The following is a 26311-nucleotide window of genomic DNA, read 5'->3' as shown; positions in this document are numbered from 1 at the left end:
GGCATCGCAGCTATTCTCCCTCGACTGTTTTTGTACTTTTTTACTATATATTATAGACATGTTGGACTGTAGGGATTAGTGCTGAATTGACAGTTACCTTCCCGTGCTTTACAGTGTTAAAGTTTCTGATAGAAATGCCCAACGCTGTGACATTGTGGGATGAGGGAATTATATATAGAGACGCAGACCTTGCAGGAGAAAGCTGAACAATTGAGAGGTTGTGAGGGGTGGGTGAGATTTTGACTGCAACGTTGGGCGGGAGGCTCAATACGTTTTCCTGGTCAGGTATTGATTTAACGCATGTGGCAAAGTCAGCATGGAATGAGGGCTGGTTGTTAGCTCGTTGAACGAGGTGTGGGGTGCCAGAATTCCTCCACAGGAGGTGTGAGTAAAAGGGGAGGGCCAATCCCAGAGTTTGGGGAAGGCTTTGACCGAGTTTGACCTAGGGTCTGGTAGCAAGCGGAAAGAATTTTGTGGCATCAGGATTCCTGCTCCTCAAAGACTACTGGACAATGGAGCGTACTGGCCCCCTCTCAAATCGTCTAGACGACTGTTATCTCTCGCTCCTTGGAGAGGCCTGTGCCTGTCTCTTTAAGTGAAAGGCTAAAATGCATGGGGTGGGGATCTAAATGTGTCTTAGTTCCCCCCCAATTTAAATATCCAAATGAGGCGCCCATTTGTTCTAGGTGGGTATGTGGCTAACTAAATTGACATTGGGTGGCCCTCGAGCACAGCAATTTATTTTCATTTCCAACCTGCTACCATCTTCAGGTTGCCAACCCTCCAGGATTGTCCTGGAGTCTCCAGGATTGTCCTGGAGTCTCCAGGATTGTCCTGGAGTCTCCAGGATTGTCCTGGAGTCTCCAGGAATTAAAAGGTTAAACTGCAGCAGGCTGCTGCAAGCAAAATCATAGAGGCAGTAAAAGGTTGTGTGTGTTTTATTTCTACATCTTCTATGAAACCTTTTGATAATTCATTATGAAACAACTTTGTGGCTGTTTGGATGATTATTGACCGCCAGTCAATCAGGGTATAATTGCTGTGGAAAAATGCTGTGAGCGTGGACGGTTTGGATAACCAATGGCGGGAGTCGGGGGAGGCATTTGGTGGCAGGCAGTCATGTGATGATGCCTCCAGGAATACGCCCCAAGGAGAGTTGGCAACCCTAGATTCAGGCCAAAGAAACAGGGCAAAGGGCAGAGATAGCTCACCCATTCCCTGTGAATTTAGATCATAGAGACTGACTTGTTAAGTAAGGGTTTTTGTCTGTTTCAGTACAGAAATGTTCCAGCCTTCATCCTCGGAACAACATGGGCGTTGGAAGAATTTAAGAGCTTTTATGAAAAATTATGGTCAAGGAATATGATCATTCATTTTATGTGTTCTCAGTTTGTTACACTGGCTTTACTAAAAGCAGTAATGTTAATTAGTGTACAGTTTACTATACTGTACCACTATGCTTGCTAAGCATAGATGACCACTGGTACTGCATAACCGTACCCTATTTACACAATTCACTGCGTTGAATGAAACATAGGTGTACAGCAGGTCTATAATTATCTGAAGCCTTATACAGGCGATGGCTTTGTTTATATATAACCTGGTGGCAGTAAACTTAAGAGGAAGATGCCCGCATGGGCTTAGGCTGAAGAGGAGAAACTTAAACTCCCTCTGTTTTCAAAGTTAACCTGAGTTCAGCAATACATGCGCACAGCAACCGTTTTCAACATTGACTTTTCTAACCACTGAGAGTGTACAAACTGCCCATAGCAGTTTGAGTGCAAGAGCTGTCTAAGCTGTACATTTGGATGAGTTCATTTTGTATTAAGACTGAAAATTATCACTGCAAAACCAAATACTGGAAACGAGTTCATCTTAGGATAGCAAATAGAATGTTATCATTTATTGCGAGGGGAATTGAGTACAAAAGTATGGAGGTTATGCTTCCGTTGTACAGGTCACTAGTGAGACCAGATTTGGAGTACTATGTACAGTGTTGGTCACCTTATTTAAGGAAGGATGTAAATGCATTGGAAGCAGTTCAGAGAATATTTACCAGACTAATACCTGGAATGGGTGGGTTGTCTTATGAGGGAAGGTTGGACAGACTAGGCTTGTATCCGCTGGAGTTTAGAAGAGTAAGAGGTGACTTGATTGAAACTTATGAGATCTTGAGGGATCTTGACAGAGTTGATGTGGAGAGGATGTTTCCTCTTGTGGGAGAATCTAGAACTAGGGGTCACTGTTTAAAAATAAGGGGTCACCTATTTAAAACAGAGATAAGGTGAAATGTTTTCACTCAGAAGTTTGAGAGTCTTTGGAACTCTCTTCCTGAAAAGGTGGTGGAAGCAGAGTCATTGAATATTTTTAAGGTAGAGGTGGATAGATTCTTGGTAAGCAAGGGGGTGATAGGTTATCGGGGGTAGGTGGGATGCAGATTTTGGGTTACTATCAGATCAGCCATGATCTTATTAAATGGCGGAGCTGGCTAGAGGGGCTGAATGGCCTACTCCTGCTCCTTGTTCATATGTTCCCAGTTTAAGGGGTGTGTCGATTGAAGTTCTTAAGATATTAAGGGGAAAGATAGGGTCGATAGAGAGAAACTATTTCCACTGGTTGGGGAGTCTAGGACTAGGGGGCAGAGGCTAAAAATTAATGCCAAACCTTTCAGGACTGAAATCAGGAAACACTTGTTCATACAAAGGGTGGTAGAAGTTCTTCCATGAATGGCAGTTGATGCTAGATCAGTTGTTCAATTTAAATCTGAGAGTGATAGATTTTTGTTGGCTAAGGGTATTAAGAGTTATGAGGAAAAGGCAGGTATGTGGAGTTAGGTGTCAGATCAACCATGATCTCATTGAATGGTGGAACAGGCCCGAGGAGCTGAATGGCCTCCTCCTGTTCCTGTGTTCTTGGAACATGGCTTCCAAAAACAGAATGCTGGAAATACTCAGCAAGTCTGGCAGCATCTGCGAAGGGAGAAACAGAGTTCAGGTCAGTGACCTCTCGTCAGCAGTATTTTGGTTTTGTATTGAAATGTGGCATATTTGGTGCACACTGGCAGCAGTTGTTGGGTTTGATGTCCAGCTTTAACTCCTTTAAAGCCCATGTAAAGTGAGTGAGACGGAATTGATAACCAGTGTGGCGTCGCACCTCAGTTTTGTTTCCATCAGAGTTTACCTGTTTTAAAGTCGCTTCTTGACACGAGCTTCTTATCGAGAGCATACAACATTGTTCTCAGCCCTTACAGTTCAGGTAGATGTTCTGGAGGTTGTCTGAGCAGTAGGAGGTCACTGGATCACGTTAAAAAATGAACCTAGATGAAACTCTGCAGTGGATTTGTAAAACAAACACAGTGCGTTTGAGTAAGCAAAACGTTGCTGCAGCACCGGCAAAATTTGAATCCCTCCTCCGGTGAAATTTTCCTGTAAAAACCACTTTTTTTTTTGTTTTTTTATTTTTCACTCTGCAAATAATCAGATTTATTTTGGCCACGGCGAGGAACAAGTTTTAATAGTGGTGATTTCTCAATTGAAGGTTAAATCTATGGATTTAAAGCCAGTGTTGTTACTTGATTTCAATTATTTTATTTTTTTTAAGAGGATACCGGCTCCTAACTTTCAAAGATAGCAGTTTGCTGTTTTCACCAAATTTATAGCTAATCACTGCAGTTCTGCTTTTATACTTGGGAGCTGGAGTATGCAGCTCCAGATATTAATCTTCCTGCTGTTTCTTTGAATCTCAGGAATTTTATGCCTAAAATTCTGATGCAGTTGAAACATAACCTGTCTTCTGCATGTGAAATGATAATGTCATTTGCATTGACTTTATATGTTGTCTCTGCAGAGACACACACTGTAAGCTTCTGAACCTCTGTAAATTAATAACACTATACTCTGATGTAAAATACTTCTTTGTAAATTTTTAATTGATATCTTTTTAATAAATGATATCTTTAAAATTTAGGGTATCTCGGTGCGTTTGAATGAATCATTTTTTTTTCATTTACATATATACACCTTCTGCAAGATGTTGGTTTGGAAATTCTACTGATATTTTCCTGATCTCCTGGTTTAATCTGAGCGAGGTACCGACAACATCCCCAGAGAAACAGCCAAAGTGCTGAGGTTACAAGATACTTCCGTTCTAGCACAGGGAACCAACTTGTTCTGACAATCACGGAGGGGGTTCAGGTGGTTAAAAGTAAGGGAAAATGTTTCCGCTTGTGAGGGAGACTAAAGCCTGGAGGATCGTAAATATGAGATAGTCACTAGCAAATCTGATTGGGAAATTCAGGAGAAGTTTCTCCACCCTGAGAGTGGTGAGAATGTGGAACTCACTACTACGTGAGGCAAATAGTATAGATGCGTGCAACGGGAAGTTGGATAAGTACATGAGGGAGAAAGCAATAGAAAGATGTGGGGTGAAATGAAGTCAATGGAGTGAGAGGAAGCTCATGTGGAGAATAAATACCACAGATGGATCTGTTGGTCCAAGTGACCTGTTTCTGTGCTTTTTTTTGATTCTTTCATGGGATGTGGGTGTCGCTGACAAAGCCAGCATTTGTTGCCCATCTCTAATTGCCCTTGAACTGAAGGGCAGTTAAAAGTCAACTACATGGCTCTGGAGTCACATGTCAGCCAGACCAGGTGAGGATGGCAGATTTCCTTCCCCGAAGGATATGAGCAAACCAGATAAATCTTTATGACAACTTCACAGCCACCATTACTGAGACTGGTTTTAGATTTCAGATGTATTAATTAAATTTAAATTTGATCAGCTGCCATGGTGGGAATTGAACACACATCCCCAGAGCATTAGTCTGGGCTTTGGGATTACTAGTCCAGTGACATTACCCCTACACTACCATTTCCCTGCTGTGTTGGCTACATAATTCTAAGTAATCGTTGTAAAGTTTTCAGACTGTTCCACCTCACTAGAGCCCCCTCCCCCGCCCCTGTGCAGCTTCAGTATAATCTTGCTCATGACTGTTTTATGGCTGTCTTTGTGATAGTGCATCACCGTATGGATAACGGTAAAGCATTTTGGAAACTTCTGGCCGCAGAGTAAAATATTGCGAATCACGTGATGTGACATTTTGCCATCCTGAGTTCAGATTTGACTGGGCGAGCACTTGTGTTTATAACTGTGATCTAAACGAACTTCAACAATGTTTCGAAGATAAATTTTAAACACTACGTTTAACAGAGATTAATTCTGGTGATGTGCAAACCGAAAGGGGAAACTTAATTTGCAAAAACAAGTGCTAGAAGTTCACTTATCTGACAGCTGCAGAAATCCTTGATTAAAATAAACAACAAACAACTTCTTTTTGATTTAGCAGGAACGCAGAGTTGGTTGCCAAAGGGTATGCAATATGTTGAAAGAATGGCAGAATCTCACTGGCATACCAGGCTGCCTGCCAAGGTCCTGCAAATTGTGGCAGAGAGAAATGGTTCTTTTAAGTACGGACTGATGAGGAACTAAAGCAAAACAGGCACTAGACATTGAAGTGAAGGCTTTGAAAAACTCTGCTGCCTATATCCTAACTCTCACCAAGTCCTGTTCATCCAACACCCCTGTGCTGGTTGACCTACGTTGGTTCCTGGCCTGGCAAAGCCTCGATTTTTAAAAAATTTCTCATCCTTGTTTTAATTCTCACTCCGTGGTTTCGTCCATCTATCTCTCACTCAGTAACCTTCACCCGTCCTATGAACCCCGCTGCTGAGAAACAGTGAAAGACACTTAACAGTTGGAGAGGCTGAACCTACCAAAATATAATGTATGTGAGGAAAGATTAAATAACACACACACACACTTGCAAACCTTAGTGGAGAGTTGGTGGTGAAGTGTAGTGGTATTGTCACTATACCAGAAATCCAGTGTCATTCTCTGGGGACCTGAGTTCGAATCCCACCATAGCAGATGGTGGAATTTTAATTCAATTAAAAAAAAATCTGGAATTAAAAGTCTGATGACCATGAAACCATTGTCGATTGCCATAAAACTGGTTCACTAATGCCCCTTTAGGGAAGGAAATCTGCTCCTCTCACCTGATCTGGCCTACATGTGACTTCAGACCATGTGGTTGACTCTTAAATGGCCTAGCAAACCACTCAGTTCTCATGGGCAATAAATGCTGGCCCAGCCATCAACACCTACATCCCACAAATGAATTAAAAATAAATAAATCTGTGTTCCTCTAATTCTAGTTCCTTGCGCAGCCTTGATTTCCATCTATTGGCGGCTGTGTCTTCAGTTGCCTGGGCCTTGGGCCCAAGCTCTGGAATTCCCTCCCTAACCCTCTCTGCCTCGCTCTCCTCCTTTGAGATGTTCCTGAAAACCTGCCTCTTCGACCAAGCTTTCGGGCCATCTGAGGTGAAACTTTCTTATGTGGATCACCTTTCACGGATGTCCCAAAAGTGATTTGCAACCAACCTTTGAAGTGTTGTCACTGTTGCAATGTGGAGAAATGTGTGAGCCAATTTGGCACACAAGCCAGCTCCCACAAACAGTAATGTGATGATGGCTGGATAATCTGTTTTCAGTGATGGCAGTTGAGGGACAAGTATTGGTCAGGGCGCTGGGGAGAACTCCCCTGTTCTTCAAATGGGATTTTTTCTTTACATCCACTTGAGAGAGTAGACCAGGCCTCGGTCTCATCCGAAAGACAGCACTGCCTCAGTACTGCACTTGAGGGTAGCAGCTTTGAGTTTTGTGCTTAGGGGCTAGACTGGAACGTGAACCCACAACCTCCTAACTCAAAAGCAGGAATGCTACCCACTGAGCCATCACTGACACTGTTACTACATTAAAGGTAAGGTGCTATATCAATGTAATTGTAAACAAAAACATTCGGAAAAAGTCATAAGGTATCCTGAGAAAGCAGCAACTTTAAACACATCAGCTCAGATTTAAGAAAAAGACGGCAATGAGTGAAAAGAGGTCTCACTGCACAAAAACGAGAAACAGTGAAAGACACCAAACAGTTAGAGAGGCTGAACCTACCAAAATATAATGTACGTGAGAAAGATTAAATAACCCACACTTGCAAACCTTGAAGGATTTGAGGAGGAAGCAGAGAAAACATCCCTCACCTGTATCAGGAATGAGAGACTTCAGGAGAGACCAGAGAAGCTGGCATTGTTCTCCTGAGAGTAGACACAGTTAAGGGGAGATTTAAATGAGATTTTCAAAATTGTAAACGATTCGGATAGAGTAAATAAGGAAAAACTGTTTCCACTAGCAGGAAAGTCAGTAATCAGAAGGACACTGATTTGAGGAAATTGGCAAAAGAGCCAGAGGGAAGATGATGAGGTTTTGTTTTTACACAGCGAGTTGTTGTGATCTGGAATGCACTGCCTGAAAGGGCAATGAAAGCAGGTTTTGTAACAACGTTCAAAAGGGATGCAGATACGTGGTTGAAAAGGAAAAGATTTGCAAGGGTATGGGGAAAGAGAAGGGGGAGTGGGATTAATTGGATGCTGATTTCAAGAGAGCTGGCACAAGCACAATGGGCAGAATGGCCTCCTCCTGTCTCGTATGATTTGAGGACTAACAACAAACTCAACAAAATCAGGCAGAGGCCACAAAAATGTTATGGGGTGAAAAATTTCTATATGTGTGCCAGCTTTGCCAGTGGGGAAACGTGTGCTGGAGAGACCACAGCAACTCGCGTTGCGCTGTCAATTCCACCAGAACTTCCCGGGCGAACCTAGCATGAGATTCGTGGTGAATTCCTGTCCAGACAGCAGGCTGCCTGTGGGGAAGCTCATACGCAATGAACAAGTCTTGCTGCAGCAATTTAAATGGCTTCAGCAGCCACTTAAAGGGCACACATTTGACACCAATGGAAGGGCAGTCGATGATAGCTTTGAGGCATTTCTGCTCAGTGGGGCAGTGCATGGGCACAGTCATGACGATGCTCTTGAGCTATTGATACATGCCATGAAGAGAGTTGCCCTGGTTGGCATTCCAGTGCACAACCTTCTGGCTTGAAATACCTGACAGAACAGTTGAGTGGCATCAAGGCTCACTCATCCCTGGTGGTGGCGGTGTGTCACAGATCACTTAGGCAGTCCAAGTTGCCGTGGCAACATACACTTTTACATGCATGTTGTAGTCTGGAGCAATGGTAACACCTCCAACATTCTTCCCATCGCATGGCTGACTGGGAATCTCTCCCACTTTTACCGCCTGCCATTAGCATGTGTTGGAAGGATTTGCAGGTTGATACTCAACCTGTTTGCCCACGTTACAAACACACCTTCCTCGGCCATCAGGTCCTGGGGGTGGGACTCAAACCCAGAGCTTCTGGCTCAGATGCAAAGATACTACCCACTGCACCACAAGACCTCCTTCTCAGCCCGGCTTATCATTCTACTAAACCTCCTAGAATAGAATCATACAGCACAAAATGATGCCATTGAATTGAAAGGAATGGTAACTTATTGCTCAAATAAGTCCCGCGTTAATGTTCTAGAGTCAGGAACTACTAAGAACAAAAATGAATGAACTTTGAAACAAATATATTATGCTGAATTAATTCATCTTTTCATTACTGAAAGAAATCAACGATGGCGCAAGGCAGTTTAAAAAGGTAGAAACACAAAGCGTGCTGTTCTCTAGTACCATGCACGTGAATGTGAGATCATCCAGTACAAACAACTATCACCAGTGATAGTGAATGCATAAGCTGAGGACGTGCGCCAGAAAAGAAACATCTGCATTATGTCTTCAGGAAGGGAAACATTCCAAGACTTAGCCCAAACAAATGAAAGCATTGTTGAAGGGAGCTGTGGAAATTTCGGGACCTCTAGCACAAAGTCTTTGCTCAGCTATGCTTCTGTACTCCAGTTATTCTTTCCTCATTGTAAACCTGCAGCCGTAGATACCTGTAATTACATCCAGAATGATGGCAGGTTGAGTGAGTAACGTGCCTATCAGTTTATTGATTACATCAGATGATGGCAAAGGCCATTACAAAAAAGTCATTACAAGCACTCTTAAGTAGCTTGCAGACAGCATCAAAATCCCCCAAACTAGATCCACAGAATCGTAAGGTACAGAAGGAGGCCATTCGACCCTTATAGACTGTGACAGCTTATAGCCTGTGTCAGTTCTTTGAATGAGCCTTGCTTTTCCTCTGTGAACCTATCCTTTTCAATTATTTATCTCATTTCCTTCTAAAGTTTGTTACTGAATCTGCTTCTACCACCTTTTCTGACAGTGCATTCTAGATCATAACAACTGGCTATGTGAAAAACAAAATCCTCATCTCCCCTCCAATTCTAGCCTCTTGAGCATCTCCCACATCCTTTGGCCGAACACTGGGGCCCATGTCCTCAGATGTCTGGACCCCAAGCTCTATATCTTCCCAATCAATTTGGTTCATAATTTTAAAAACCTCTGTTATGTGACCCCTCAGCCTTCTCTTTTCTAGAGAAAAGAAACACAGCCTATTTAGCCTTTCTGAATAGTTATGGACATCTCAGTTCTGATTATTCTCCTTTGAATCTCTCTTGCTCCTGTTCCTGTGTCTCTATTTCCTCTTTATAGTATGGAGGCTAGAACAGTTCTCAGTATTTCAAAGTATGGTCTAATAAAGGTTCTATACCAGTTTAAAATAACTTCTCTGCTTTTCAATTTTATGCCTCTAGACTTGAAGCTGTGTTTTGTTTGCATTTTTAATAGCCTTATTAACTTGCATTGCTACTTTTAACAATTTGTAAATCTGTATCTCTCTGTTCCTCCACCCCATTTAGGGTATTACTTTCCAAGGATTATTATCTTATTTCTCCCATCAAAATGTACCACATTGCACTTATCTATATTAAAATTAATTTTCCATTCACACACACATTCTGCAAATACCTACCAACTAAGCCTCACTGAAAACTCAAAATGCTTTTAAAAACTATGTGGGGAAATACTTGGGGAAGACCAGATGAAAGCAGTGGTTATATTACTGGACTAGTGTAAACCTAGTTACTCGACCTGTTGTTCAAAACTCAACTAATGCACCTTTAGGGAAGGAAACTGCCATCCTTGCCTGGACTGGCCTATATTTGACTCCAGTCCCACATGGAACATGCTTAATGGTCCTCCGAACTGGCCTTGCAAGCCACTCAATTGCATTTTAAGAAGGACAACTTGGGATGGACAATAAATATCAGCTTTGCCACAATGCACACATTCCAAGAATGAATCAACAATAAGGTTCAGGGGAACAGGATTCCAGCTTTGGAAATATATTGCCATGCCATCATCGATGCAGGGGCAAAATCCTGGACTCCCCTCCCAGCACCATTGTGGGTGTACCTTGGACTGCAGAGGCTCAAGAAGACGGCTCACCACCACCTTCTCAAGGGCAATTCAGGATCGGCAATAAATGCTGGCCTTGGCAGCGACACCAACATCCCATAAATGAAAAATTATACAAAAAGGCAATTTTTTTTCTTTATTCGCTCATGGGATGTGGGTGTCGCTGGCAGGGCCAGCATTTGTTGCCTATCCCTCTAACTGCCCTTGAACTGAGTGATTTGCTGGGGCCTTTCAGAAGGCAGCTAAGAGTTAACCACATTGTTGTGGGTCTGGAATCACGCCAGACTGGGTAAGGACAGCAGATTTCCTTCCCTAAAGGGCACTAGTGAACCAAATGGTTTTTTTTACAACGATCAATGATATTTTCATGGTCACCATTACCGAGACTAGCTTTATATACCCGATTTATTAATTGAATCTGAATTTCCACCAGCTGCAGTTAAACCCATTTCCCCAGAGTTAGCCTGGGGTCTCTGGATTATTAGTCCAGTGACATTACGACTAAGCCACTACCTCCCCGAACATTGCCTGTGAGCATTCTCGGATGATTCCCAATTGACCACCTTATTCCAGAGTATTCCTTAATTCTGAGACCCTGTGAAACAGAAGGCAGGAGCAAGTTGTTTTTGTCGTACTGCTTGCAGTTTTATAAACTGTTTACTTGAAGGGATAGCGGCTGGCTAGCAACAAGTGAAAGCTCCAGAACATGGAAAGGCTTCAAATAGCAGACAGCTGCACAATCCAAAATTCCTTTCTGCTATTCGATAACGGTTCCAAGTGCAGTTCACTTAACTTTCACCTGACACATATGACTTGTAGTCACAATAGAAGTGATGGTGGAGGGGGGGGGGGGGGGGGCGGGGGGGGGGGCGTGCAGGGCGGGGTGGAGAGAGAAGGGAATCTTCCAGGGGGGTTGTAGTGCCCTCAGCAGGATGCACGAGCAATTTCTCTGCCCGTGTGCTTCATTAGGGGAATTTTAAAGAGAGCCTTGCATTTATATAGCCCCTTTCATGACCACTGGGCATCCCAAATTATATTCCGTGGAGTACATTTGAAGTGTGAAACAAAGTCAAAAAATGCTGGAAAAACTCAGCAGGTCTGAAAGCATCTGTGGAGAGAAAGACAGAGTTATCGGAGTCGAAATGTTAACTCTTTCTCTCCACAGATGCTGTCAGACCTGCTGAGTTTTTCCAGCATTTTTTTGACTTTGTTTCAGATTTCCAGCAACCACAGTATTTTGCTTTTACATATAGTACAGCAGTAGTCACTGCTGTACTATAAGAAGTGCAGCAGCCAATTTGCACAAAGCAAGCTCCCACAAACAGCAATCTGATAATGATCAGATAATCTCCTTTTGTGATGATTGATTGAGGAATAAGTATTAGCCAGGACACCAGGGAGAAATCACCTGTCTTCTCTGAACTTGTTCAAAGGATCTTTTACACCCACCTGAGAGGGCAGACAGTGAGGGTGAGCCAGGGTCCCTCTTTACCTAACTGGGTTATCACCTTAGATCATTGTGTTCAAGCCTGGAGTGGGGCTTGAACCCACAACCTTCAGACTCAAGGGGTGAGTGTTGCCTACTGAGCCACGGTTGATACTATCTTCTCGTCGTGCAATAGATGACCTGTATTGCTTGAATTGCATTAGCCTGTCTGCCCATATTTCATTCCAGGTACAGAGATCTAATAATAATTCAAAAAACTTTCTTCAACATTTGGTATCGGGTTAAACAGTGACATTCATTGGCTGCTTCAATGGGACCTCAGCTGTTAAACATTTCTCTGCCAGCAGAGATACGTGCCTCGCTCTGTTCCTTCTCTTTTACCCGCAGGTAGCACTCTCATCTGAGTCAAACAGTTGTGAATTCAAGTCTTATTCAAAGACTCAAAAACCCAGGCTGACACTCCAGTGAGGGATTTTTTTTTTATTCTTCCACAAGGCCAGCATTTGTTGCCCACCCCTAATTGCCCTTGAATTGAGTGACCTGCTAGGCCATTTCAGAGGGCAGTTAAGAGTCAACCACATTGTGGTTTTGGAGTCGCATGTAGGTCAGCCCAGCAGACATCCTTCCCAAAAGGACATTAGTGAACCCAATGGGTTTTTACAACAATCGATGATGTTTCACAGCCACCATTTCTGAGGCTAGCTTTATATTCCAGATTTTATTTCTTGAATTTAAATTCCACCAGTTGTCAGAGTGGGGTTTGAACCCATGCCTCTAGGGCCTTAGCCTAGGCTTACTGGTTCAGTGACATTATCACTACACCATCATCTCCCCCTATATACTGCACTGTTAGAGGTGCTATTTTACAGGTGAGATGTGAAAGCTTACCCTTCAGGCTAAAATCACAGGTCGAATTTCATGAGGGGTCTGGACAGAGTAGATATAGAGTAACTGTTCCCATTGGTCGGAGGGTTGAGAACCAAAGGGCACCGATTTAAGAGATTGGTAAAAGAACCAAAGGCGACTTGAGGAAAATCATTTTTATGCTGTGAGTGGTTAGGATCCAGAATGCACTGCCTGGTTGTGATAACAAAAGCAAATTGGATAATTACCGAAGAGAAAATATTTGCAGGGCCAGGGGAAAAGGTAGGAGCGTGGGACTAGCTAAATTGTTCTTGCAAAGAGCCAGCACAGGCTTGATGGCTTCCTCTGTGCTGTAACTATTCTGTGATTCTATGACCCACTTCAGAGTGATGGGGTAACACACTGAATGATTCGGGTTACACCTTGCACTTCACTTGCACGATTCATCAGGCCATCTCAATCCCTGTAATGAAACGCAAACAAATGCTATTTGATATACATTACCACAGCACAAATAGAAGAAAACAATTGTTAAGCCTTGGAAAGTTGCAAGTTTATTGAACTATTTTGCTTTGTGGATTAACAATATTTTGCAGGTTTCCACACTGATCAAATATGATTGATGTCCTTGTTATCAATATACGAAGGAACTGTCTGCACTATGATGCGTTCAATGGACAAAGATATAGCATGTGGCTGTCGGAAACAGTTCATCACATTCTCGCCCTCTTATGCTAAGAGTTCACTCTTGAGCAATGATTCCTATTTGAGAGACTCTGCAGAGTCACCATTTCCAGTATCGATAGTTTGAATTCAATTTCCTTTTGTCTGCCTCTCTCTGCTGCAATCCTGCTGTCCTGTGTGCTCTTTGGGGTCTTTTGCACACTTCAAAGACCCAAAATGCTGCTTCTTGGAGGATTATGTGTGTCTCTCTCTTATGCAGTTCTTCTCACGGGGCAAGGACTGAAGCTGGAAGCTTTGAATAGTTTTTCTTCCAAATATTACAACTTTGAACTTCCAAATTGTTGGACAAATTCTGGGAGAGTATAGACATCGCCCCATCCGATGGTAGGAGTCATACTGATAAAATCATTTATGTTCATCTTTGCTTCTAAATTTGAACCAGAGTCACAATAGGTTAAATGAAGCGATTTTTCAAAAACGAGGCAGCAAAATAGGAAACAATCCATCTTACCGACCCTCCTGCCACAGGAACAGATGTTCCTCATTTACTTTACCAAAAACTTTTATGATTTTGCACGCTCTATTAAACCTCGCCCTACCCTAAGGATCAAAGTGCTTTTTATTCCGAAATATGAAAATTAGCAATCCTTCTGCCCTTACAAACACTACACCCCTTGGATACATTAACTCATGCAAACATAAGATCGGCACAAGAACACACCATCAACATCCTGGGTTTGGGGGTGGGGGGGGTGCGAGTGTGTGTGTGTAAGGGGTGGGGTCACCACTGACCAGATACTTATACATAAATACTGTGACTACATGAGCAGGTCAGAGGTTGGGAATTCTGCGGCGAGTAACTCACCTCCTAACTCCCCAAAGCCTGTCCACCATCTACAAGGCACAAGTTACGAGTGTGATGGAATACTCTTCACTTGCCTGGATGAGTGCAGATCCCACAACGACACTCAAGAAGCTCAACACCACCCAGGACACCTACCCACTTGATTGGCACCCCATCCACCGCCTTAAATGTTCACTCCCTTCATCAGTGGCAGCAGTGTGCACCATTTACTAGATGCACTGCAGCAACTTGCCAACGCTCCTTTGACAGCACCTTCCAAACACATGACCTCTAGCACCTAGAAGGACACAGGGAACAGATGCACGGGAACACCACCACGTGCAAGTTGCTCTCCAAGCCACACAGCATCCTGACTTGGAAATATATCATCATTCTTCACTGTCGCTGGGTCAAAATCCTGGAACTCCCTCCCTAACAGCACTGTGGGTGTACCTACACCACATGGACTGCAGTGGTTCAAGAAGGCAGCTCACCACCACCTTCTCAAGGGCAATTTGGGATGGGCAATAAATGCTGGCCTTACCAACGATGCACTCATCCCAAGAACCAATAAGATTACAGCACCCCAAGGACATGTCAAGTTACACATATGAGCCAGTCCAAACTTTAAAATCACATTTGAAAACATGCAGTATCCAGTTTTGGAGGATAGTGTTGCAAAGTTCCAAACACATCTTATTTCACTGACCTCTTGTTTGAATACAAGGATATGGTGGAGGAGTCATGCGCCACATTCCATTAACATCTTTCATATGGGACCGATCCGAAGCAAATGTCTTCAGGTAGAGATCCGCTCTTAACACTCTCATTTTTCTGAACAAAAACAACAATGTGATTTATATTTTTCCTGTCTCTCTTTTTCCTGCCCTGATCTTTCCCTCTCAATATTTCCCTTTGTCAGATCATAGGCCCAGAGAACTCTCGACAAACTAATTGCTATTTCAGTGTTGACTCACGGGGGCAGATTGAAGTGATGTTAAAAAAGATGGTGCGACGGACTTCAACAGAATCAAACTGAATCTCCAGCTACAGAGACGCATTGATATGGTTGCGGAGGAGTACAGTCTATATTACACTCTTTATCTTAGCCACAGTGGGGGCTTCACACTCTTGGGAACCATGAGGCAAATAAAATATTGCAAGCATTTGGGCAGGGGTTGGAGCAGCAAGAAAGTGGAAAAGTGTGACTGATAGTGAGAGAACACAAGAAATAGGCTTGTCCAGCCTGCTCTGCCACTTAATACAATGATAGCTCACCTTGAACTTCAACTCCATTTTCTTAGCCTCTCCCCATTTCTCTTAATTCCCTGACAGAACAAAAATCTGTCTACAGTGTCACATAACAGAAAGATGGCAGAAGCTGCTGCTGGTTGGAGGTAGTCCTGTTTTCCTCCTTTTCCTCATCTCTCTCTTTTGACCACTTTTTTCTTCTTTCTATCTTTTATTCACCCGAACCTATGTCAGGTCTGGATCAGTGGGTAGCATGCTTGCCTCTGTGTCCAAAAGATCTGGGTTCAAGTACCACTCCAGAGACTTGAGTACAAAAATCCAGGCCGACAATCCCAGTGTAGTACTGAGGGAGTGTTGTACTGTCAGAGGTGCAGTGGTTTGGAGGGGACGTAATCCGAGGCCTCCGTCCGCTCCCTCACATGTAAAAGATTCCACTATTTGAAGGAGAGCAGCAGAGTTATCCCCAGTGTCCTGGTATCCTCGAACAAGATAACTAAAAGAAGATTATCTCGTAATTATCACAATGTTGTTTGCGAGAACTTGCTGTGAGAAAAATTGGCCGTTGTAATGGAGGAAATGCATCAGTGACTGCATTTCAAAAAGTATTTAATTGATTGCAAAGTCCTTTTGGGCGTCTTGAGTTTGTTAAAGGTGCTATATAAATGCAAGTCGTTCTTTCTCATGGTTCCATTTTTATTATTTTCTAATTTTCTCTCCTCCTCCTGATTCGTTGCTGGGCTATGGTTTGGTGGTTTAAGGCTGAGGTACCCACTCCAAAGAGCCACTGTTTCACATGTGGACCTAGACCATTAGCACTCGTCGGCTATTTGGGCGTGGGTCACCTGGCATGCAAGCACCACCCTCTCCTCGCTCAAAAGGAACAGAAGGAGGCCATTCAGCTCCTCAAGCCTGTTTTGTCATTCAGCAAGATCATAGCTGTTGCAACCTAACCATATGTACCTCACTTTTCCCCACTTTCCTTAATGCCTTAGATTAACAAGAATCTATCAGTCACTGATTTAAAATTGACATTGATTTAGCTGGCCGGCTCCAGAAGGGAGTTCCAAACCTCTTCCATCCTTTGCATGTAGAAATGCTTCCTAATTTCACTCCTGAAAGGTCTGGCTCTCATTTTTTAGGCCACAAGCTCCAGCCCTACTCTTTAGATTAAGGAAATTCCCAGCTGATTCCCTCCATAGTTAACAATGGTTATAAAGTTCACCCGTTACATTCTGAACACTGAAAAAGTTGTGAAGAGCTCATAGGAGGAACAGATCTTAACCAACAGCTTGCCTCACCTTCGAAAAGCTGGTCTGATGAGATCTTCAGATCTGAAGGCTTCTTTCGTGTAAGTATCGAAAGCACATGGAAATGGAAGTGTTGTATCCAGGTCATAGACCTCACAGTGCTGTCCTCCACAATCATGAAGTAGGATAACATGGTAATCCTGATTTAAAATACATTATTATTGCGATGTTTGCACTACAGTATGCCAGGTTACAAAAATTATAATTGCTATTACTCATTTATGAATAATCATATTATACTGTAACAGGCGTTATTAAGATCTGGAACACACTCCCTGAAAGGGCAGTGGAATCAGATTCCGTAGGAACTTTCAATAAAGCAGTAGGACTTGTCCGTGAAAAGATATAAAATTTACAGGGCTAATGGGGGAAAAGGCTGGTATGTTGGACAAATTGGATAGCTCTTTCAAGGGGCCAGTACAGGCAAGATGGGCCAAACAGCCTCCTTCTGTAAGATTCTATATTAGAAAATGGACAATAGAGTTTAAAAGTGAAAGACTGAAAAAAAGTGATATGTCATTGAAAGTGTAAACATAAACATTGATTAACAAAGGAATCACTTACCCAGATTACAGGCTCATTGCCACTTCCAGACTGCTGACTCCAGATGGGCACCTTTGCAGTAATGACATAAATAACAAAAAAATGCAAGTTAGACATAAAAAAAAATCCAGCTTTTATTCTTTAACGTGATAATTCATCTTCTTTAATTACTGTTCCATGTCGGTGATATGGAGATCAGGTCAGTCCTGCTTGGTGGTGGTGATGTCTTACAACTCAGTAAGGAAGCCTGAGTTGCTTTGGGAACATGCACTTTTACATGCTTGTTGTAGTCTGGAGCTATGGATAGTGATGGTAGAGGCTCCAACGTTCATTCCAGCACACGGCTGACCAGGAATCTCTCCTGCTCTTACTGCCTGCCGTTAGCATGTGTTGGAAGGATTTGTTGGTTAATACTCGACCTGTTTGGATATGTTATCAATGCACCTTCCTTGGCCATCAAGTCCTGGGATGGGACTCAAATCCAGAGCTTCTGGCTCAGAGGCAGGGATGCTATTCACAGCACCGCAGGACCTCATTCCTGCTTGCATATTTTCACTAATGTGACTGAGAGAAAAGGGGTTAAGTTGGGGACCTCTCTGCTAGTTTAGTGGGGAGCTGCACTGTACAGAGTGAGAATAAGTCTTTCAGAACATGCTTATCCCAGATTCAATCCCCTGTCCATTTCAAATCAGCAATCTCAAATGGAGCACTAGTGAACTATATTATTGAACATTAACACTGTGTTTCTTATTCAATCTCACTCGGTTATTATGCGTACTTGATGTTGCTAATGTGCTACATAAGCAGACTGAGTCCAGTGAACATGTACCGTACAAGTTCATAGAATCTAAGAGCATAGAAGGAGGCCATTCAGGCCACTGTATCTGTGTCAGCTCTGAGAAGGATCTATCCAAGAGTCTGACACCCCCTGCACTTTCCCCACAGTCCTGCAAATTTTTCCCAGTCATGTATTTATTCAATTCTCTTTTGAGAGTTACTATAGAATCAGCTTCCACCACCCTTTTAGGTACTGCATTCCAGATCACAACAGCTTGCTGTGTAAAAAAATTCTCATCCCCCCTCTGGCTCTTTTGCCAATTGCCTTAAATCTCTGCCCTCTGGTTACCAACCCTCCTGCCAGTAGAAACCATTTTTCCTTATTGAGGCAACCAAAACCCTTCATATTTATTAACAATTACATTAACTTTCCCTTTTCAAATATATGTCCAAACCCCTTCTGAAAGATCCTGTTGAATCAGCTTCCACTGTCCCTACAGGTAGCGCATTCCAGATCACAACTCACTACGTTAGAAAAAAATTCTCATTTTCTCTTTTGTTCCTCTGGTTATTGACCCTCCTGCCAGTGAAAACAATTTATTTTTATTTACCCTATCAAAACCCTTCATATTTATTAACGCCTCTATTAACTTTCCCTGCTCGAAGGAGAACAATCCGCCCTTCTCCAGTCTCTCTGTGTCACTGAAGCCCCTTGTCCCAGGAGCCATTCTAGTAAATCTCCACTGCACCCCCTCCAAAGCCTTGTCATCCTTTCTATAGTGTGGGGTCAGAATCAGACATGCAATACCTCAGCTGAGGCCTAATCAGTGACTTATAAAAGTTTAGCAGAACTTCCTTGTCTTTGTATTCTATTCCTCTGATTACAAAACCAGGATCAACAAAAACAACTTGTTTTTATATAGCGCGCACAACATAATAAAATGCCCCAAGGTTCTTCACAGAAGCATGATAAAACAATATGTGACACTGAGCCACACAAGGAGATATTAGGTCAGAGACCAAAAGCTTGATCAAAGAGGACCCCTGAAGGATTACCCTTGCTGCTGTGCAGAAACCAGTTTAAAGCTGTTCTGCCTCATTCTGGTGAAAAAGAACATAAGAAATAAAAGCAGGAGTGGATCTTTCGGCCCCTCGAGCCTGCTTTACCATTAAACAAAATCACAGCTGATCCTTCTACCTCAACTCCGCCTTCCTGCATTATTCTCATCTCCCTTAATATCAAAAAATCTTATCAATCTCATTCTTAAATATACTCATTGGCTGGGAATCATCAGCTCTCTAGAGTAGAGAATTGCAAAGATTCACAAGTGAAGAAATGTCTCCTCATCTCAGTCCTAAATGTCCAACCCCTTTCACTCTGAGACGATGATCCCTAGTGCTACACTTTCAAACTAGAGATAATAGCCTCTCAGATCTCCCCTGCCAAGCCCTATTAAGAGTTTTATACATTTCAATGAGATGACCTCTCATTCTTCAAAACTCAAGAGAATTTAGGCCCATTCTGCTTAATGTTTCCTCATGGGACAGACCTCTCTTCCCAGGAATCAATCCAGTGAACCTTCTCTGCACTGCCTCTGAAGAAAATATATACTTCCTTAGGTGAGGAGACCAAAACTGTACACTCTACTCCAGGTGTGATCTCTCAAAGCCCAAATAATTGCAGCAAGACTTCCTTACTCTTATACTCCAACTCCCTTACATTAAAGGCTGACATCCCATTTGCCTTCCTAATAGCTTGCTCCAGCTACATGTTAACATTCTGTGATTTGTTTTTAGGGATGCCCTCAAATTCCTCTGTATACCAACATTTACTAGGATCTTAACTTCAAAAAAAAAATTGTGTTTCTATTTATCCTACCAAAGTGGATAATCTCACATTTTACCACCGAACTCCATTTAATATGTTCAGGTTCTGCTTACCTTGCTAGTTAGTTCTACAAGGTAACAAAAATTCACCGGAAGAATTATCATTCTAACAACATTTTAATTAGAAACTTTTGTTCTGATTCCAATTATAATTATTCAGTTTCCTGGGACACTCAGTTAGGTATCAGCTTTGGCTAGAGTGAGTAGCATTTTCATCTCGTAGTTAGAAGGTTGTGGGTTCAAGACCCACTCCACAGACTTGAGCACAAAATCTGTGCAGTATCGAGGCAGCATGTGGCTATTCAGCAAATATTTTGCTTTGGTGCCCTGAAACTTAATAACTGATCAGGGGCGATAATTAAGATATCACAGGGAAAAACAATTATAGGCAAAAACTGTTCCCACTGGTGGAAGGATCGAGAACCAGAGGACACAGGTTTAAGGTGATTGGCAAAAGAAGCAACAGAGACATGAGGAGAAACTTTTAGTTTTGGATCTGGAATACACTGCCTGAGTGTGTGCTGGAGGCGGGTTCAATCCAGGCATTCAAGAGGGAATTGGATAATTATCTGAAAAGGGGAGAAGGTGCAGGATTACAGGGTGAAGTCAAGGGATTAGGTGTATTGCTCATGTGGAAAGCTGGTGCAGGCACAATGGGTTGAACAGTCAGTCTTCTTCTATGCTGAAACAATTCTGTGATTCTTTCCTGTGGGCATAAAAGGAATTCTGTAGAATTCTTGTACCTTGGAATAAGAAAATGTACATTTTATTTTCAAACTGCACTTACCATCTTTTGGTCGTTTGATATAAAAACAGTGTACCATTCTTCCAGAGGATGTTGTCTTCTGTTCCTTACGTATTCACAAAGCTTCCACACATTTTCTTCACTGAAGAACACATTTTAATACAAATGTTAACATTCTTTGCTTAAATATTTGCCGTTTCCTTTTTCTTCCTCAATCAAATGTTGGATGTTTAAATGTTCTGAGCACCACTCTTCAAGAAGGGCCTTAGAAAGTTTGCCAGGATATTACCAGGAATGTGGGACTTATGTTATATTTTGGGGTTGGAAAAATTAGGATTGTTCTCCTTGGAACAGAGAAGGTTAAGCGGTAACTTAATTTTAAGATGATAAGAGGTATTGGGAGAGTAGGTCAAGAAAAACTATTCCCTCTGATGAGCGGGCAAATAACCAGAGGCCTTGGATTTAAAATTATTCGCAAATGATCTGGAGGGGAGATGAGGAGATATAATTTCACTCAGAGAGTTCTTAGGATCTCAAACACTCTTCCTGAAAAGGTGGTGGAAGCCGATTCCATAAATAATTTTAAAAGGGAGTTGGACGGGTTCTTGAGGATGAGGAACTTGGAGGTTTACAGACTGGGCTGTAGGACTAAGCATAACTACTCTTTCAAACAGGTTGCAAAAGCATGATGGGACCAATGGCCTCCTTCTGTTCTGTAAATTACACACTTCTAAATGCAAAGTAGGTTTTGTTTTCGCTTCCTTTCTCGAAGGGGCTACCCTCATGGCTGAGCTCAGACCCCAGAGGTAGTGGCAGTCCTTTGGTACCTCATCCTTTCGGCCAGTTGTCACATACGAGCATGGGCAATGCCAGCAGTCTACTAAACCCAGAGAGCATTCAGGGCTGACTCTGGACCTGTCTTTCTACAGGTGGAAATCAGATATGCTGCCTGAAAATACTCTAAAGGGGGGGGGGGGTGTGATCAGGAGTGGTTTTACAGAATCCCACAGCACAGAATGAAGGCCATTCAGCCCAATGTGCCCATGTTAGCTCTTTGGAAAAGCTAGTCAATCAGTCCCACTCCTCTGCTGTTTCCCCATAGCATCGCAGATTTTTCCCTTCCCAGTTTCCTTTTGAAAGTTACCATTGAATCTGCTTCCACCGCCCTTTCAGGCAACATATTCCAGGTTACAACATAGTTTCCGTCTGTTAACAAAAAAAATCGCTAAGAAATATGAAACAATGTTTAATTTTAAGGAAGCTGCATCGAAATATGTGGGATTTTAACCCACAGTGAATAACTGAGACCATCTCTCCACTGTCAGTGAGACTTGTCAGGCCTGCTTACCAATAGCAGCTGGTGTATACACAATCCTCCTTTATAATGGCTGGGATCTGGTTTTTACCACCTCCTGGATCTAACCTCTCAGGGCTTGGGGTATTCATAACAACTTTACAAAAAAAATAAATAAAGAAACGAAACTGCCAAACACCTAAATTTTAATTCAAGGGGATAGAGAGAGAGAGAGAGAATTGCTTCAGAACAAGAGGCACAGAACAGGAACCCAATGTGATTGACGTTGGTCGGAACCATCTACCGGGGATCATGCTTAAAGCAGGAAGCCGGAGGGGGGACAGCGGGTGCACACGCTCGCTCGATGACGCAATGGCGGGACGGTTTGCTGCGCGCGCAGCTTCCGGTGCCTCTTGCAGTGGCTGGGATTCCTGGGTGCTGAAGATGTCTGTTTGCAGACGTCAAACTCTCGTTTTTAGAGTTAAATCCCTGTCAGGTCTTCTATGCAGTGGTTTTACTGGACTCTCTGCACTACCAAACCACGGTGCACTTTCACCATTTAGCAATATGAATTGCATTACATTGATATGGGGGGGGGGGGGGTCCATTCCTGCACGTTTTCCCTTCATTTTGTTAATTGCACCCTCTAGCCTGGATTTAACATTGAGCTCAACAACTTCAGACCATGAACTCTGTCCCCCATTTTGATTTTTTTTTGCCAAGTCTGTGCCTTGTTCTTGCTTTCAGACTGGAGCTGACTTTTATTCTGCTATCAGGCTGACCGACTATCCCAGATTTTATGGGATCATTCCATAATCGAGCCAGTTGTGTCACGTCTGGTGTTGTTTGAGGCCGGGTTGTTTGAGTGTATTCACAATGTTGTAGCTTTGCACATGTGTAGAATGTACCTGTGCATGTGCACTGTGTTCTCCTCTTTGATCTTCTCTCTGGTGACTTGAAAAGCTGTGGTAGCAAACCCAGTCTCCCCCCACCCCCGCCAGCTTTCACAGCCCTGGCAGCACCTCCTCTACCCACCCCCACTCTTTGAGTTGCATGGTGATGCAAAAGTGTCCCTTAAATGTTTTGCCCGGAAGTTGGTCACCCTTTCTACTATTAACACCTACACTGGACCTATGCTTTGTTTCTTTACTACTCCCTTTTCGTCTTGTTCAATGACATTTTTGGTATTCAATTTCCCCAGCCCTCTAACCTAGCACAGACCTCTTTTGTTCCACCTGACCCTCCCGTCTTTTTCAACACCATAAAACCCATCACGTTTCTACCTCTCCTCAGTTCTGAAGAAGTCATATTTGACTCGAAACGTTACACAGATTCTGCCAGACCTGCTGTGTTTTTTCCCAACACTTTCTGTTTTTATTCCTCTATTTTACTGCTCTGTTTTGCTGCTGTCTGCAAATTTACAGCTGATGATTAGTTTCTGTATCAGAGCTAATTAAGAAACAACTGGAGTCCAAGCACTGGTGCCTAAGATACTGAAAATAAAGTAGGAGACAGAGCCAAATAACAAGAGCAGCACTGACCAGATTTGGATATTTTAAAAAATAGGGAGGTTTGGTGTGGGTCAAGTCGAAACGTATGAAAAGGAGCCAAGACAGACCACATGGTAAATGAATAGAAAGAAGTGCTTGATTTTTTAAATTCTCTCATGGGATGTGGGTGTTGTTGGCAAGGCCAGCATTTGTTGCCCATCCCTAATTACCCTTGAACTGAGTGGCTTGCTAGGCCTTTTCAGAGGGCAGCTGAGAATCAACCACATTGTTGTGGGTCTGAAGTTACACGTAAGCCAGACTAGGTAAGGATGACAGATTTCCCTCTCTATAGCACATTTGTGCACCCGATGGGTTTTATGACAATTGATGATAGTTTAATGGTCACCATTACTGAGACTAGCTTTCAGTTCCAGAATTATTAATTGAATTTAAATTTTCTACCAACTACCATGGTGGGATTTGAACCTACGTTCCTAGAGCATTAGCCTGGGCTTCTGGATTACTCCAGTGACATTAACATTGCACCACCATTTCCCCTGAGTCTTTTGTGATCTCAGGATATCCCAAAACACTTAACAGCTGATGATGTATTTTTGAAGTGTAGTCACTGTTGTAATATAGGTAATGCAGAAGCCAAATTGTGTACAGCAGCAACAAATTGTATTTACATAGCACCTGTTAATGCAGTAAATGGGGAGACAGAGGTAGAAAGATGGAGAGGATTAGGGAAGGAATTCCACAGCTTGGAGCCTTGGCAGCTGAAGGCAGCATAGGCAGATTAGGGCAAAGCAGTCTGTAATAGTAAAATCAGAGAGAGTGGTTATGAAGAGGCATATTTTGGGTCATTAAGTCTCTCCCACATTAAAAGAAAAGATAGGGCCTTTCACAACCTCAGGATGCCCCAAAACGCTTTACTGCCAATGAAACTTTTTAAAATGTAGTCATTGTTGTCATGTAGGAAACGCAGCAGGCAATTTGCACACAGCAAGCTTCCACAAACAACAGTGTATTGTTGCAAAAAAGACATGCTGTTGAAGCTTTTTGACTTGCACACAACAGGACAGACGCAAGAATGCCAAATTTCAAAGAGCACAACAATTTATACTGTATGAGAAGAGATCCTGATTGGTTGGCAAGTTGGCTCTGATTGGTCAAGGCATTGCCATGGTGAATGCAGCAGGGAGCTATTGCCCCCCACCCCGTGCTTTTGTTTATTCAAAAAAGGTGGAATGCCTGGACATACTCCTCTTCTCTGCAGAGGACAGTTCCCTGCACATAAACATACGTAGCTTCTAGCAAGCGTTAAGTGACCCCACATCGCGGGCCCGACTGATACTCTTAAGATTCGTCGCCAGCGTGATCCTCAGCACGCTCGGGGTTGTTCGGTCAATGCCGCCCCAATCGCGGAATCACATCTAACGGGTAGGCGTCGTGTTGCGAGTTTTGCCAGCACGGGTGGGGGTTGAGGACGGTCGGGACTCTGCCTGCTGCGGACAGCAGGAGGGACGTGCTGCTCGACACGAGCTGCCTGACATTTGAGAGGGCGGCGTGAGGAGCTGCGTTCTTCAATACGTCCAGGTGGCTCTCGCTCGGCTATTTCGGGGTGGGGAGTGCAATTAAGACTGAACCCCTTTGCTGTGAGGTTGGGAGTCAGATGTAGGGCAGCTGGGGTAAGAATGGAAGACTTTCCCCCCCGCCCCTCTATATATAGTGAAGCAGATCAGGTTTATGCCAATCTTGGTCGTTTCACAGTCACCATTGCTGATACTGGCTTTCTTTAAATCACAGATGGATTTAATTCATTAACTGAATTTAAATTTCCCCCACAGCCCCGGGGGGATTTGAACCCGGGTCCCCACATCAGCAGTTTTGTGCAGTGCAATGAAAGCAAAATTCTGCAGATGCTGGAAATCTGAAATTAAAAAAAAAACTCAGCGGGTCCGGCAGCTTTTTTTTTTCTAGCATTTTCCATGTGTATTAATTCATAGGAGTTTGGACAGCACTGACCCACCCCAACCGTCCTCCGAGCCGATGGGCGGCCCACGTGTTCCTCCTGTTTTAGCCGCGCCCCTCGCTCACGTCACATGTTGATCTAGATCTGATTCGTCCGACGTGAGGTAACCCGGGAGATCACGTGACATTAGCGTTTACTGATTGGCCAGAACACCAATCAATCGGAGCGGGGACAAAGGTGGGGGGGGGGGAAGGCGGAGCTGTTTTCAGTCCGGGCGGGGGGGGGCGGAGCTGGTTTTTCCTCCCGGGCAAAAACAGAGTGGGAAAAGGCCGGTTTGCTCATGCGGAAGCCCTCCGCGCTAATGTAGAGAGCGCGCGAGAGAGAAAAGGAAGTGATTCGTCAAACCGCCTGAAAATAAAATTCCGTCCGATTGATATTGGAGTTGGCGCAAGTTCTGTTTATCCTGACGCTCCCTAACGGCCGGAACGAGTGGGAATTAGGAGGGGACTTGTTTGGCTGGCGGAAGAATAGTAGAAGGGAGGCGGGTGGTCGCGCGGGAAAGTTTTGGCGCCAGAACTTCCAACGGTCGCAGCGCGAGACCAACGGTCGCGCAAGTGCGGGGGAGGGGAGCGGGACTGATTTAGTCCGCTCACCGCCTTGTTCTCTCAGTGTGTGTGTGTGTGTTTGTGTTTGTGTGAGAAAACCAAAAGTAATATTAATACTGTCAGAATGGTGATGCTGAGGAGCGGCGCGTCCCTCAGCCTGGACTCCAGCTCCGAGTTTGTCGTCCTGGGCAAGAGCGAGAGCCCGCCGTCCACACCCACGGCCCGGTACGGCAAACGGAGCCGAACCGAGGCGGTAAGTGACCGGAGGGAAGGTT

At 43.5% G+C, this 26311-nt stretch overlaps 2 protein-coding genes across 3 annotated transcripts in view; one reads left to right on the top strand and one right to left on the bottom strand.

The window, feature by feature from the left end:
- Positions 1-13003: 13003 nt before the first annotated feature.
- On the bottom strand, positions 13004-22268 carry ntaq1 (N-terminal glutamine amidase 1). Of its 2 annotated transcripts, none has more exons than XM_078539883.1 (6): positions 22021-22216; positions 20715-20814; positions 17285-17335; positions 16712-16860; positions 14872-14996; positions 13004-13097 (listed from the first exon to the last, which is right to left on the bottom strand). In XM_078539883.1, exons 1-6 carry the CDS (start codon positions 22116-22118, stop codon positions 13081-13083), a joined length of 540 nt encoding a protein of 179 aa, XP_078396009.1. In that variant the 5' UTR covers positions 22119-22216; the 3' UTR covers positions 13004-13080. The 2 variants fall into 2 exon arrangements, with proteins under 2 accessions (XP_078396009.1, XP_078396008.1); XM_078539882.1 differs by lacking the exon at positions 13004-13097 and adding an exon at positions 13163-13745 and having other exon boundaries at positions 22021-22268.
- Positions 22269-25963: 3695 nt separating this feature from the next.
- Positions 25964-26311, top strand: part of atad2 (ATPase family AAA domain containing 2) — a 54094-nt gene continuing 53746 nt past the window's right edge. The window contains exon 1 of the mRNA XM_078539872.1: positions 25964-26289. Within this exon, the coding sequence (XP_078395998.1) occupies positions 26161-26289 (129 nt within the window). The 5' untranslated portion in view covers positions 25964-26160. The remainder of the gene's footprint in view (positions 26290-26311) is intronic.

Source organism: Cetorhinus maximus, chromosome 4, assembly GCF_964194155.1.
Source record: "Cetorhinus maximus chromosome 4, sCetMax3.hap1.1, whole genome shotgun sequence".
NCBI classification, from domain to species: Eukaryota; Metazoa; Chordata; class Chondrichthyes; order Lamniformes; family Cetorhinidae; genus Cetorhinus; species Cetorhinus maximus.
This window is presented reverse-complemented; position numbering and strand designations above follow the sequence as displayed.

Excerpts from the sequence above, each read along its gene's own strand:
- ntaq1 (XM_078539882.1), bottom strand. The coding sequence starts at position 22,118 with ATGAATACCCCAAGCCCTGAGAGGTTAGATCCAGGAGGTGGTAAAAAC. Across the intron at positions 20,815-22,020 it reads GTATACACCAGCTGCTATTG|TGAAGAAAATGTGTGGAAGC; the intron begins GTAAGCAGGCCT and ends TGTGTTCTTCAG. Across the intron at positions 16,861-17,284 it reads GCAATGAGCCTGTAATCTGG|GATTACCATGTTATCCTACT; the intron begins GTAAGTGATTCC and ends ATTTTAAATCAG.